Raw genomic sequence first — 15,676 nt, forward strand, 5'->3', positions numbered from 1 at the left:
TAATTAGTCATATATGATGTAGATTCAAATTTGTTTAAATCATGCCCCCAGGTTAGGGTGGGGCCAAAACTGGAGATCAACGTTTTACATTGGAGCATATAGGAAAACATCTGAAGAACAGCAGGGCCATAATTAGTCGTATATTCATATGGAAGTACTGGTATGTGGGGAAAATCTTTCAAAACCCGAAGAAGAACAGCAGGATCTCGGAGATCAAATTTTAGTTAATACATGTATACGATGAAAAAAAATCGTTTATATTCTAGTCCAAAACAGCAATGTCATGCTAGTCATTTTAAAACATCTCTATAGGTTATTTTGATTCAAGATTGGTTGAATCATTATTCCTTGAGACTAAGTCAAGGCCAAATTTCCGTTGGAATGAAGAGGGGAAAAAAATATTGTTTAAAATCTGGGCCAAAGTTACTCGGGTAAGCGCCGTTGCCCGTGGGCCTCTTGTTTCATCTATGTAGTCAAAGACCATTTTACAATATTGACATGTCTTTTGGATTCTTTTTTCTCCGGGGTGGATATTTTATTACACTCTTTGCAGTAAAATTTAAATCCGATCCCTACATCTCTACAACAGAGGACATAACAATATCCCCTTTAGCTTCATCTCAGGTTGACCCTTCCTTTTGTCCATCATTCTGCAATAACTGATTCCATAGATTGACAATTGCGATTCAAAACTCACCAGCATACCCAAGGCTATTATATCATTAACTAATAGTATATAACCCCAAACCAATCGCTAACTCTGTGCTATTGGATCAGGAATCTTACAATCATCCTACATGCCCTGGCGATATAGTCCCCTGGCAAGGTAATACATCAAAGTATAACATACAATTTCTTCCTAGCCTTTTGGGTCTATTAGTACAGTCTGCAATGTCTATGTGGGTTTTTTTCAGTCTAAATCCACAATCGGTCGATGAGGGATTTTCACAAAAGAAATTAAGTGGGAATCCTAAAATCTGTTAATATCTTTGGACATCCTCGCAAGCCAGGGGTCCTGAGTCAACACGTTGCCGTTGGACGGCAACGTGTTGACTCAGGACCCCTGGCTTGCGAGGATGATCTTTGGAAGGATGTTGGGGCTCATAAGTTTTTCAGTTTGTTCAAAACCCACGCTTCTGGCCATCACTATTTAAAAAGAAGTCATTTAACGAAAAGTGTTTCCATTTCTTTTAGAAGCCCGCGGATTGTTGTAGTTTTGTAAGGGCTAAGCACAAAATGCGAGAGCTCTATTGGAATCAAATTTTCCGTCTCTCTGCTCTCCATCCGCGTTGGATGTCCTTCAACACTTTTGTTGTGGCGCAATAACTCAGTTTCAACGTAACGTTTTCAAATTTTGTACAGAAGTAATCTACCAAGAGAGGGAGACATCCATACATTCTAGACATTTTTGATCATATCGCTTTGTCTGTCTGTGTGTACGTATGAATTTATATCCATGAATACTTTCGTTGTAACTCGAACAATTTTCAACTTATTAGTAGTTGGAACTTAAGTTTTCAATTTACTATGTCAGAGAGTTATACACCTATAAACTTTGGAGTCATATCTGTCTGTATGTTGTTCGTCTGAATAAATTGCAATGAACACTGTCGTCGTGATGCAAAAACTCGGTTTTCAACATAACGTTTTGCACAGTATTTATCTGTTAGAACAAACTTGTACATTTTGGAGTCATTTCGCTTTGTGTATCTGTCTGTTTACACTAATGTCACGACGCGGTAAGTTTTTCATCAAAATGTTTTCAAATTTTGTACATACACCTTCAGCATCTTACTAAAAAGAGGGTGACAAAATTTGGGTTGTTATTAGTTGATCAAAAATAGAAAGACACCTAACAGTTTTGTAGTTTAGTGACTGTTTTTCGTCACCTTGCTTACGTGGTATATTTGACATATAAAGTAATGTTCCTATAATAACTCTGAGCGGGGCCCCCTGTGACCGTGTCAGAATTCTAGTACTATTGTGGGTACATTCATGAATTATGCAACCGCGCATGTACACAAAGGTAACAAGGTGCCTATATCTACGTTCAATGACTTTTTCAATAAATCAGTAAGTTAGGATAGGGAAATTCTGCTGAATACACAAATCCGGGCAGTCATCTTTCAACTGAGTCCATAGGGCAATGTCATTAATGCTATAACATTTCTTCTATGTACATGTATATATAGTCAATACACATCCTCACAATCTCAGACGTCCCAAGTTCAAGAGTGGACTCATGGCCCCTGACGTTGTGAGGATGGTCAAGGCAGTGCTCGATTTGTCCTATAAATCAAACAGTGCTTGGCTAGGTAGTGCTTCCAAATACGGTGTTCTGGTAGGCGGCAGTCCCGTCAACAGTATCACCCACAATGAGTCTGCAGGGATTTTCAACTGCCCCTTGTAGGGCCGAATTTAGGCCCCATTCCCAATTGCAAAAACCCTTCCTTTCTCCGAATAAAATAACTATGTTACAGTCCGAGTTGAAAATTAGTAGAATTACTAAAATTTGAATATGCATTGTTCTAACGATGTGTTGATTAATCTACTCTTTGATTGAAAGTTCTGAATAATTTATTAAAAGCTCAAATTCATTCATCATTTATAGTGTTCATTTTTTTTAAAATGTCTTGTGATATAATTTCCCAATCAGTGATAAAATATCATTAAATTCCATTCCAAAAATGTAGTGGAAAATCCCTGGTCTGGAGAGGGGTTGGGTGGGGATGGCCGGGGGTTGTTGTGTTAATGTAACTACTTCTTCCAAATTGGGGCAATACATATCCATGACCTATTTGGATAAATGTGTGATATTGCTTTATCAGATATGGATCTGTTAATGACTCCGTGGTGATCAATCAAGGGTTAAAGTCTATCAAGATTGGCTTGGTAGGTATTGGGTACCGAGTACACCTTACTGTTTGGAAAGTTTTAAATCCAAAAACACCGGTGTTGATTTGTTAAATTTGAAATGAAATTTCCCTCGTAATGGCAATACAAGCTCCTTATACAATAAGATATAGCTTATATTAAAAAATATACACAAGTCTGACAAGAGGTTATTTAGTGGATTTATTTGTAGTAATAAATCATATAAATAAAAAAGCATGTGTTTCTGACAGATTTTGGCATACACCCACAGAACATCAGATTTTGATGTTCACTAAATTTCTACATGTACATCAATCACTGCAACATATAAGGTCAATAATGTACACTTGCAAGAAAGGTCTGGTTACTGCAGTATTCAAATATTTCAGACTTAAGTACACGACTCTTGAATTACACATACATTATCATATTATGTTAACATTTATGCAAGAATAGTGTTGTTAATTTGACATCAATATCGTCATAAAGGGATTCTGTGGGTGCAGCAGTTTATATGCTGCAATACTTTGTAGACAAGGACTTAGTGATACGGTGTGACAATAGGTCAAGGTAATAAGTTATAACATTTAACAACATATGATATCCATCTCTTCACACTGCTTACATAAGAATACATACATAGCTCACTTCTGTACCTATTTATATATAATGGTACACATTTAATATGATACACAGATTTTACCAGCATGAATGCATTTCCTGAACGTATTTTCAAATATTACATTTTTATGAATTTCAATATGAAAAGAACATGTAGAAATAAGCCAAACAAAATCCTGTTACCTCAATTCAATTGCCATTTTCTCATAATTCATTTCCAACACAGAAAGGAAAGAACTTTCACCTATCCTATAATAATTGGACAGATAAATTCATTTTGTGGTAAAATTGAAACAATATGTAATACATGTATATGCTATCACTCAACTAACACATTGGAATTCTTTTTATTTGTATATGATCCTGTAACCAATGAGCTGTGACATTTATTACAGAATATGGTTTTGTGCTATCAGTGGACAATTTCAGGGTGCACACCCTCTACATCCCTCACACTATCATGTGCTGCTTTTTAGCCTCAGAGTCAGAGATACTCATACACAAAAAGTCTGTTTAATGGTGTCTCAATTATTCTGACATTTTGCATTATAACCACTGATGTTTCTTTCTCTTTTCTTGCCCCCCCCCCCTTTTGGATACCCACCTTTCCTTTCATTCCCATGCCTTGAAAAGAAATTCTGTATTCACTGATTCACCCTGGTTACAGTCTGTTAATTATTAAGTTTACATCTCATCATTTAACAGGGGTGGTTGCTGTAAACTTCACTTCTTAAATCTTGTTAGTTCTAGTTCTTATGCTTGTTTTCACAAATGGACAGAAAATTATGTGTGCCTCACTCCCCTTACAAAAACAAATGCAGCTATTATACACTTCTATGGTAAAATAACAAAGTATCTGTGTACTATCTATACAAATAGATGTCTGGTACATACACTTTCAATAATAGTCAGATTTTACCTACTATTTTGCCAAAATGATATGCTGCTGTCAAATACATGTACAGTTAAACCTTATTATTTTGAACCTGATGAGAAAAATTTCGATTTGAGATATTGAGGTTAAAATATCTCAGGAAAAAATGATTGGTACTTTTAACTGACTTTGACATATCCATGGTATTCGATATATTGAAGTCAGAGATAATGCAGTTCAACTGTAGTGCAATGTAACCCAGATATTTGTCTAACTTTTGTGTATCACATAATGTGCTGCTAATCATTTTTTTTTGGGGGGGGGGGTTATTCCTTCATACACAAAAAGATGACATTACCCAAAAAAAATGCCAAGAATTAAATCACAGTGACAAGTTAAACATATAGAGATACCAGGGATTTCTTACAGACTTTCTACAGATATACAACAATAAAAATTTTGTATATACTTCAACTTATTGCCTTAAAATGAATAATCAAAGAATAGCATTATTCCAAAACAATATTTTGAAACAATATTATATCAGCTGTAATTTATGTAATGCAGCATTATGTAAGTGTAATGGAAGACAACTAAACTATGATTTTAAACAGACGTGCATACTTTAAGTATACTAAGCCTAACATTGAAACCAAACTGACTGTTTTGTTGCTCACCACAAATATAATATAGTTTAACAGCAAAAACTTACAGAATTTAAAATCTCATTCTTAATCATTTACAAGAGTTTTATATTTGCCTTTTAGTGGACATAGTTATGTTCTATCAGATCATTCAAAAGTTGTTGTTTTTTTTTTGTTTGGCTTATATAATATATATATTTCATGCTAAAAAAGTTAAAAATTATAACACAATACTAAAACTTTGCATTTTGTAAAACTCTTCTTTCGAATTAAGAAATCCTATCTGTCCTAAATAAAATAAAAGCTATTTTTTAAATGACTACTAGTGGTACAATCATAAGCTGATTAGGCCAATATTAAACTTAACAGCACACCAAATACCAGACAAAGGTTATGTCAACAAGTTTAATCCTGAACTGCTTGTGGTATACATGTGTAACTTATAGTGGAAATATTTCCTTATGCTTGTGTTATTTAAGTATCCTCAACTGTATCTATCAAATCGCAGTGTTCAAATTCAGGTCATTGCAATATCCCAAGACTAGCTATGATTTATATACCTGTATGCTGGACACCTTTTTTAAAAGAATACAGATTATGAAAATAAGGTTAAGTTTGGTATGTGACCTTGCTAACCTCCAAGGGAATTTTATACACTATCAATGTTCACAATTTTAGCAAATAAAACATTTCATTTTACCTAAGGATGCACTAAATTTGACCCAAGTTTTAAACTGATAACAAAAGTAGGTCAACTCTGATTAACAGTACATTGTACAGTTAACAAATGTAGCTATTTAAACAAAAGAAAAGACCTTGATCAAATGGACAGAATAAATACTTTCTCAAAAACAAAACAATTTTACCTTTTAATAACCCTAAAAATTGATCACTGGGTTAAACATGATGTACCAATATCAGCACATATATGTAAAAAAAAAAATCAGTAGTTCATACTTTAAAACGCATCAATAAAACATAAAATATTAATAATGCACCAATTTTGTTTTTTAAACAAATATGACACTGCAGCAATTTCATACATTTAAAAGCTACATTTATAAATCAAATCAGCACTAATCTTTTCTGATGTAAAAACATGAAAGTGTGAAGAAAAAGTATTAATAGGAAATAAAAGGAAACTTTGAATACACTTTGAATTACCCTTAAAATTTCCTTATAAATATCACACACAATATTACATGTAAATATAAAACAATATCATACATAACAAGTAATAAAACTGTCTGAACATGTGTCATATATGTTTTAGTAAAACATATTTGTATGCATTGTTTGTTTTTTTTTTTCATACATGATGTTCACTTTCACATTAATTTTATCTAAATGCCACCAAATCATAGTCCATAACTGGAAGCAACAAGTCCAACAATATTGATTTTATGTGTGGATTTCTTGTTCAGCGGTGCAAGTATACTTTAAGTTTAAGGTCATTGTCAATATGATTGCATTCTTGTGCAGATTACAAATAAAATGAAAAAAATTAGTCTTTCTTCACAGGTTTCGATGCCCTAGGTTTACCAGAGAGGTATGCAGAATAGAAAAAATGTGCAAACAAAAAGAAATAACTTGCATACATAATCAGGGAGTATTTGATGTTTTCATATGATACGTTGCAATACCTTCCCTCATTTTTGACTTGATATGCCCATACATTCACTACACATCCTATAACCATTTGTAAAAGTTGCAAACATGTGATGAACATTGATACCCATTTAGGAAAACTGAATCGCATGGCTTTCAGTGCATAGTAAGAGTACATGATGGAATGTACCAAGTAATTCATTGTCATAAACCACCTTCCCACGGCAGTTCTCTCTGGATAGCTGTACCACGAATAGATCAGAACAGTGACATGATGGTACCAATGAAGAAAAATAAGAGGTTGTTTTCGAAGGACAATAAACATGGTGTCACCTAGCTCATACACCTTAGACACAGTAAATAGGAATGTCCACACTGCTGCAGCATTTTCGAGGTATGAAGGTACACATATAGAATATTCGAAACTATGTTCTTTAACAGCCATTATAAGTTCTGGAAGGGTCCTAGCGGCACCAAAGACACTAAATACTGCCAAAATACCACTCCAAAGAGCAAGCCAGGGTCGTAAACCATAACTTGGGCGTTTCTCCATGTACCGCTTTCCTCCGAAAACCAGGATGATGTAAACGAACGCATAGATAAAACTGTCTGCCCAGTGTCTTACCATGTACTTGAAAAATTTTGATTCGTCATACTGTTTTTCAAATGCAAAGAGGTACGAATAATTATTTTGCTGCATGTTGGAAGTCATGACAGAACCCGGCGTCAATGCTTTCACCACGAGGACTGGGCAACCCAATGAATGCTGCACAGTGCTTTCCGATTGGTTTTGGTCATGAACTGAGGTTATTCAGCCAATCAGGGGAAACGACACTGTTGTTGCTAGTAATAATGCGTCAGTGATAAACATATTCAGTCGGAATGTCTTCAGCATTTTCATGGAAGTTCGGGTTAAAAATCCGAGGAGTATCGACTGGATAGATATGCAAAGTTCCTGATTAATAGAACGTACATTAAATATTCGTATGGGTTCAAATTTGTAGGCCAATCTTATAATTCTTATGCCCCCGTATCGAAGATTCGGGGGTATAACGTTATAGTTTTTGCCCTGAACGTCCGTCTGTCTGTCTGAAAAAAGTTTAACATTGCCCATAACTTTTGATTGGTTGGAACTATGGCTTTCATATTTCACATGTGTATTCCTTGTGCCAAGACCTTTCTTTGGGTACAATCATATTTGACCTTTCGACCTTGAACTTGGAGTTTGACCCAGTTTTGCAAAATGTTACCGAACTTTAAGCTTGGTCATAACTAAACTTTTAAACAATTGGTGCTGGGGCTTTCATACTTCACATGTATAATTCTTGTGACAAGACCTTCCTTTGCATACCAACTACCTTGACCCTTTGACCTTGGAGTTTGACCTACTTTTGGAAAACTTTAACTTTGGCCATAACTTTTGAACAGTCGGTGCTAGGGCTTCATATATGTAATCCTTGTGACAACGACCTTCTTTTGGATAACAACAACTTTGACCCTTTGACCTTGGAGTTTTGGAAAACTTTAACTTTGGCCATAACTTTGAACAGTTGGTGCTAGGGTTTTCATATTTAAAATGTCTATTCCTTGTGACAAGACCTTCCTTTGGATACCAACAATTGTAATCCATTGACCTTGACCTTGGAGTTTGACCTACTTTTGAAAAACTTTGGCCATAAGTTTTTGACTGATTGGTGCTACGGCTTTCATATTTCACATTTGTTTTTCTTGTGAGAAGGCCTTTCCTTGGGCACCATTTAATTTTGATTATTTGACATTGACCTTGATGATTGACTTACTTATGAAAACTTTAACCTTTTGCATTTCTATTCAATGGTTGCTGCTAGTGCCTTCATATTTCACAGGTACGTTTCTCGAGACAATACCTTACTTTTGGTACCAACATATTTGATTTGCATTAGAGAAAGTTTAACCTTTGATTAAGTTGCCATACGGGGGCATCAGTGTTTCACAAACACATTTTGTTTATATGAATAATTAGAAATTTGATGTACATAATGTAAATTAGTGCAAATTTTAAGTCACACATGTATATATATAGCACAGGCACCTATGTCTGAAAAAAAAAATAGTACAATAGTAATACATAATATTTATTATTCTTATATGATTGAATAATTCCTAGCTCTCTGATTGGCTGAGATCCAATATTGTAGAAAAAATATCATGTTAAGTTCACCTGCACGTGACCTTCCAGGTGAACATAAGGATTTATTTTTTCTACATTGGCCTAAAAATAGATCGGGAAATTCCAAATTGATACAAATAGTTCTGGAAAGTTATTTCACTTGCACCCGACTTCCACTCAGTTTAACATAACATTCAGGCACATAGAATCGGGGACAGGGTGCAGGGGATTTGTCCCATCCCTATATTTTTATTCTGAACGTAAATTCTTACTATTAATTTAGAATGAAAATGTTCATTGAAAGGCTGATTGCGCCCCCTTTCCCCATTAATGGACCCTAACACCCCTCTTATCCAGAAATAAAATTTAGAGATTGGAGAATTCTCCTGATGGGGGGGGGGGGGGCGGGTGGGGGCCTTGTCAAATTTTTTTAAAGGTAAATTTGTAGAGTACAAATTCCAAGGGGGGGGGGGGTCCGGACCCCCCCGACCCCTCTCTAGATCCGCGCATCCTCAATGATTAAATGATGCAAATTCGTTAAGCAATTTATACCATCTTATTGTTTATATTTACTGAAGTCTTAAGCCAAACGCAATAAGAGAAGTGGGGTTAAAGTACACATAACCTGCTACATATTAGTTATTGGATTATTCAGAATATACAGAAGCAAATAAAAATGATTTTGGACCCCCCCCCCCCCCCCGGGAATGTGGACCCCACCATCACCACCACGAACTGGGGTGGACCCCCCCCCCCCTGGAAAAAATTCCTGGATCCGCGCCTGTTGAATCATATTATAAAACAATCATTATTGTTGTTTTTTGTTTTGGTCTTTCATTCAATGTGTTGACGGGCCACCTTTGAAGTTCAATATTCACCCTTCGGTCTCGGTGAATATTTTACTCCGCAAAAACAGCATTAATTTTACAAATATAAAATAGCTTGTAATTTTGGTTCCTTTTAACCAGATTTATTTCTCAGCTCTGGGGATTCTTTGACTGCCTCTCTCCCCCTCACACACACATACTATTTGATGTTATATCAAGATAAAGCACGATTTATCAATAACTTAAAATTCAGAAAAATGCTGTCTTATTCTAAAATTACAATGTATCATACAAAATATAATGTAATCAATATAATAATTTGAATTTTGTAAAATAAAATCATGGGTATAAATGCTTTCGCTTGGTCAATTTATTTTTAAAAGAAACTTGTTTCTACCAAATTTATCCCTATTTATTTAGCAGCTGCTTAGCACCAACCGACAAATAATTAGTGATAAATTAAGGTCATTAAGAGTTTTATCTACAGACGTGTAAGTACAGTATAAAAATAACACCACCAAATTAATGCTTCCAATAGGATGTTGTTTTCTTTTATTCCAGTTTAATTGGGAGTATCCCGACAAAATTATGTAAAATAACACGCAAAATTAAAAACCATTTATCCAGCTTGGGGACAATTTTCGGATCTCTTCAGTACTTCAAAGTAATTTCATTCTCAGTATAATAGCCCGAAAACCCAAGCTTGTACTAAATTGGAAGGATCCGGGAAAGATATTTCATTGGTCAAAATCATAATGAGGAGAATTGCTTTCCTTAATTTTTATTGGCTGTTTACATTTAATGTTTGCGCAACAAATAATATAAATGAGGGTCAAGAGAATCTCTGTCATTTCAAGTTCATTCAAATTCACGAGAATGAAGACACAAGAAACATTTCAACCACTCTTCATAGACACCAGCTTGGAATACGAGATCGAACGTTCTCGCTTTCCCGGCATTGACAATGGTCAGCCCATGTTATTGGTTCATTCATCAATCAACTGTCCGTGCGAACGGACGTGTACATCTTCAGACATCATTACTCCCGTAGCTGACCATGAACTATACAGCCTTATTGACACTCTAGATGAAATGACTTCGGACACCGAAGATTCCTCGAACACGTGTTTGTATTCGTCATCACCCTTGAGTAACTCTGCCTTAAGTGCCGTCTCAAGACAATTTTCATATGAGGAGAAAAGAGATATACAAGCACAGACACCGGACTTTCTTACTGACACACCAACGACGTCACCATTTTCCTCATCATCTTCTGATCCCAACCCACGTGACCTCATGGATGAACAGTTTTTTCCAGATCTGTACAAGACCGAGGATGTGCTGAAGGAATTTTTCTCGGCAATTTGTGACCTGCCTTTAGATGACTTTGGTACAAGAAAACGCAGACATTCAACAAGTAATGAGGAGTCGACCGAGTCTAAGCGACAGAAGACGGAGTGTTCTCTACTGGAGGACTTATTAGAGCACGAAAGTGACTTCCGATGGTGTTTGTGAATTAACTATCCATGTTGATTTTAAAATAGTGCTCATTGTACGTAACAGTTTACAATGCAGTTTGTCTGCAATATGTTTATAGATTTCCATGTAAGTTGAAAGTGCTCTAATCTGAATATTTTTTTGAGTTTATTGTTTGTACATACAATAGATTATATTGATTAAAAGAAATTTAAATTTTGCTTTTCTTTTGTCTTTGAATTCAAATTTCATGAAGAGAAGATAAGGTTTGCATACTGAGACTGGTTCCAGGTCCTGGTTAAGTCCTCAATTGTTATATTCCTATTAACTGAGAAAATATCAATAAATGCTGAATGCTTAAACATATTCTAAAATAAGCATACCTAGTACTTATGTCTAATCGAAAACACTAATCAGTTATAAAAGCGTCGTCTGTGTATCCCATCACCCCTCCTTCTACAAAGGATGTTATAAATCACAACAAGATTATATCATTAGGGGATGAGTTCTTCATTTTTTTTTTTAAAAATTTTAAATTAGTATTTCATGGGCACTCCCCAGCTTAATTCTTAAAAATATATAAACATAACAGTATAGTAGATAAATTTTTTTTACAATGAAGCTGGGGATGTATCTATTAATCATCATTAACTTTGACTTTATTTAGGCCGGGGTTTAATAGCAAATTAGTTTAATACGTGAAATATTTGAAGTACGAGCTAGTATAATTCGTTAAACCGGAACTGGTCACTGGGGATCTGTCCACAGGCACAGAACGTAATGAGAACGGAAAGATAAAACAAATGTTTTTAGATGATTTAGCATGATGCAGTAATCAATATTGCGATGTTCTCTATAAAGTTTAAATTAACAGGTAGGTAAATATGAATATTTATTCTCAGAGTTTTTTACTATAGTTAAGTAATATTGAGGGATCAGAGAAAATTCGAGATCTTCAGCATGATCAAGACAGCAGCTTCTCTTCATTTTCTTTTTGACCAGTGATCTATTTATTAAGTTCATAATTTTTTAATGTTACTATCGTAAAGCTATTGATTAACCAATTACAGGAAAAGTTTAAAATGTTAGTTGCATCCCCAAGGCCTTAATCAGTGTAGCCAAAGACAAAAATTTTTATTATACGATTGAATTATTCCTAGCTCTCACATTTGCCGAGATCCAACATTGTAGAAAAAATACTACGTTATCAGACCCGTAGAACGCAAGAGAGGGTCACTTTTTTTAAGTATAGTCTGTTGATGTAGTAAATTTTCATTTACTTGATGGTTACAACCTCCTCCCCCCCCCCCCCCCACACACACACACACAAACACACTTCTTGTTGATGTTAAGTCGAGCGCTGGCAAATTCAAGCATTTGAAAAAAAAGTAACAAAAAAGTTAGAGAAAGGTCAAATTCCTATTGCTATATTCAGTAATTAAGATTGGGAGTTTTTTTCAAACATTGAACACACAGATTTATTGTTGTAATAAATTGGCAGCTGGCACAAAAAAGGCCTATATAATATTTAGTGTTTTATATATGTAGTTTTACTTAACAGTTAAATTGGGAATAAACTGAGATTCCTCTGACTCTAATCCCACTTATATATTTTGACATGTGCCCCCTGCACATGTCAAAATATAAAAGCAGGGGTTAGAGTCAGAGGAATCTTGGATTTATTTGGGAAGTGCCTATGGAATTTTTTACCACTTGAAAATGTGTTCTATTTTATATATATATATATATATATATATATATATATAGCAGAATCAAATTTTGCCACCCATACACTTTCTATTTACGTGTATTTCACTAGTGATCTGATGTAAGACATGATGTAATCAACTTTATCCTGTTGCAAATTGCAAAAAATGTAGACAAGTTGTGCAAACTGACAATATTTTACAGCAATAAATCTTTGTGTCTCATGTTGAAAAATAAATACTGCATGGAGAAATAGTCCATAAAAATTAGTAAGGTGTAATCCAAAATGGAGGCAAGTTCTACACTTTGTTATAAATATTGTGGTAAAGGTATGTATATTTACAAACTAATGTGGAGAGTTTCTATGGCATTGATACCCTTGTGGGAACATATGTACCAATATTCTTTTAAAAAAATAAAGAACAATTTTCTTGTTCATAAAATGAAATTTCAGATATGTATGCCAAATGCAATCATTTGTCAAAATATTGTAAAAAAAAAAATATGAATTAAAGTCATACAACTTGTTTCTTTATAATTTAATTAAAAAAAAAAATGACTAATTATCATTTCTTGCTTAAAGTTCAAGATAATTTTTTATGTAGAATATTTAAATTAATTCCAATATTTGATTATATAATTTTATGTTCTGTCAGTTAGCAAACCAATTTAAAAATAATATGTATATATTGATATTAACATTTGCTGTGCTTTTCTACTTAACAAACCATGAAATTGATTTGATTGCCATTTTCGTGTATATACATGCATAAAATATACAGGGAGAAACTTGCACGAAAGTGACATGATTAGGCAATGAGGCTACAGAGATGTTAATAAAAATATAACAATATAGGGCTGCAAGAAATTCAAACATTGAGAATATTTTTGGAGCTTTTAAACATGTAAAATGTAAATATAGGAAATGTTTTTATGTTGTGTGAATTATTGGTGTGTAAATCACACAGACTTGCATGTAGGCATATTTTTCATGAAGTGCTAGCACGCTTCATGAAATATGCCTAAGTGACAAGTCTGTGTGATTTACACACCAGTAACTCACACAAAAACTTAAAAAAAACATTCCTTAACTAAATGTATATTCCTTTTTGCAGTTCTTACTGGATGTCTTGTGTTTTCAACAATTCTTGCTACAGAAGACTTTCCCAAAAGGAATGGAGAAAACCCCGATATAGAAGCTGATGAAAAAATACAAGACAAAGATCAACAAGAAAGGAGAGTAGTTGACGATACAAATGGAGAAGAAATTCACAATATACAATCAAACAAAAAGGAAGAGGAAAGAGAGGGACATACAGAAAAAGAGGTCCAAGATGAAAAGTTTTCAAGTGAGGATAACCCTGACATGAAGAAAATTCCAGATGAAGGACAAAAGAGTCATGTGTCACAGGGAGGTGAATCTAGCAAAGAATCAGATGAGGATGTGGAAGAATCTGTCAGTAGCCCCAGCACTGGGGAGGAATCTAGTCAAAGCTTCTTTTCATTTAAAAACTTTGTGAAAAGTTTAGTGAGTCCAGTGCTGGAAGAGCTAGAAAAGGCTGATGGTGGCTCTAAATCTGACAGTAAAGTAGTAGGTGAAGTGAATCTCACCGAGTCTGTGTCAAACAATGCCACAAATGTGTCTGTTCCACTGACTGCAGAGGTCAAAAATAAGACTGATAAAAAAAGCAAGTTTACCTGCATTGGCAGAAACTATACAACAGAAAATGCATCAGTGACAATTGTTAATAATACTCAGTTATTGTCCATTTTGAGCTTTGATAAAAATGAAACAGAGGGAGACTGTGTCCTAGTATTATTTTTTGTGCCATACTGTAGATTTTGTTCAGACATGGCTCCAAGTTTTAATGCTTTGGCAAGAGTGTATCCTCAACTTAACATCATTGCCGTAGATGCAGCCCAGTTTAGCAAGTATGTACAATAACACAATATTAAAATCCTTTGTTTTAATGTTGTACTGATAGAGTTGTGCTGATATACTTAGTCTGTGTATAAGAGGGTTACACCACTTGTTGATTAAAATGGGTCATATTGTCATAAAACAATAAACCTGCAAATTTAAAACACCTATACAGCATGCAATTTACCTGAAATCAAACACTGGGAACTCTAGTGTTGTTAAAACAATGATTTCACATTAAACCTTTATATTTTAAGTATAATTCATTTATATGTGTTCACAATTCTATATTTCAGTTTAAATGCAAAGTTTGGAACTGTCTCTGTACCAAACATTCTTTTGTTTCACCAGTCCAGAGCAATGATGAGATTCAACAGCACTGAAAAATCATTTGCAAACCTTGTATCTTTTGTGAAAAATGCAACAGGTAAGCATATATTTCAATAAAAGTAGAATCCTTCCAGTTTTGTAACTAGGGTTAAGGATGTGGAATTTTAGTGTCAAGTTTTGCCTTTATTTATTTATTTTTTCAGGTTTTGAACCTAATACCACTGTTACAGTTCTGCCGCAGGATTTTGCGGGGCCTTTACAGAGTGTTGCCACAGAGACTACAGATTATATGCTAATAGTGTCATGGATGTTTGTAGTGTCTTGTAGTGCTTTTATGTTTGTGCAATCAAATCTAGGACAACAATGGATAAACAAAGTCAAAATACTGTGGCAAGAGCATCAGCATATTGACTAGTTTAAAATTATTAACTTCATATGTTTGCATTCCCAATCCATATTTAAATTCTTTAATACATTTGTTCTATTTCTAGACATACATAATTTAAAATTACAAGTATGCTATTATAAACATCAATGTATACTAAAGGTGCAGAAGCTTAATTCTTGAGCAAATATTTTTTGTCCATGTTTGTGGTAGAAATAAATACTTTGAAATAATATGAGGTAGTCATCAATTGTACACAT

General features: G+C 34.3%; 2 protein-coding genes across 2 annotated transcripts; one reads left to right on the top strand and one right to left on the bottom strand.

The window, feature by feature from the left end:
• Positions 1 to 6,107: 6,107 nt before the first annotated feature.
• On the bottom strand, positions 6,108 to 7,466 carry LOC133199337 (elongation of very long chain fatty acids protein 6-like). Its single transcript, XM_061335144.1, has one exon. The coding sequence runs from the start codon at positions 7,331 to 7,333 to the stop codon at positions 6,518 to 6,520; it is 816 nt and encodes a 271-aa protein (XP_061191128.1). The 5' UTR covers positions 7,334 to 7,466; the 3' UTR covers positions 6,108 to 6,517.
• A 4,394-nt stretch (positions 7,467 to 11,860) lies between these two features.
• LOC133199482 (thioredoxin domain-containing protein 15-like) lies at positions 11,861 to 15,649 on the top strand. The gene is made up of 4 exons (XM_061335294.1): positions 11,861 to 11,947; positions 13,896 to 14,712; positions 14,998 to 15,128; positions 15,235 to 15,649. The coding sequence occupies exons 1-4, from the start codon at positions 11,920 to 11,922 to the stop codon at positions 15,444 to 15,446; spliced, it is 1,188 nt and encodes a 395-aa protein (XP_061191278.1). The 5' UTR covers positions 11,861 to 11,919; the 3' UTR covers positions 15,447 to 15,649.
• Positions 15,650 to 15,676: the final 27 nt, after the last annotated feature.

This window comes from Saccostrea echinata, unplaced genomic scaffold, assembly GCF_033153115.1.
Source record: "Saccostrea echinata isolate AGI-Se365-2 ecotype Australia unplaced genomic scaffold, CSIRO_AGI_Sech_v1 ptg000034l, whole genome shotgun sequence".
In the NCBI taxonomy this organism is placed as follows: domain Eukaryota; kingdom Metazoa; phylum Mollusca; class Bivalvia; order Ostreida; family Ostreidae; genus Saccostrea; species Saccostrea echinata.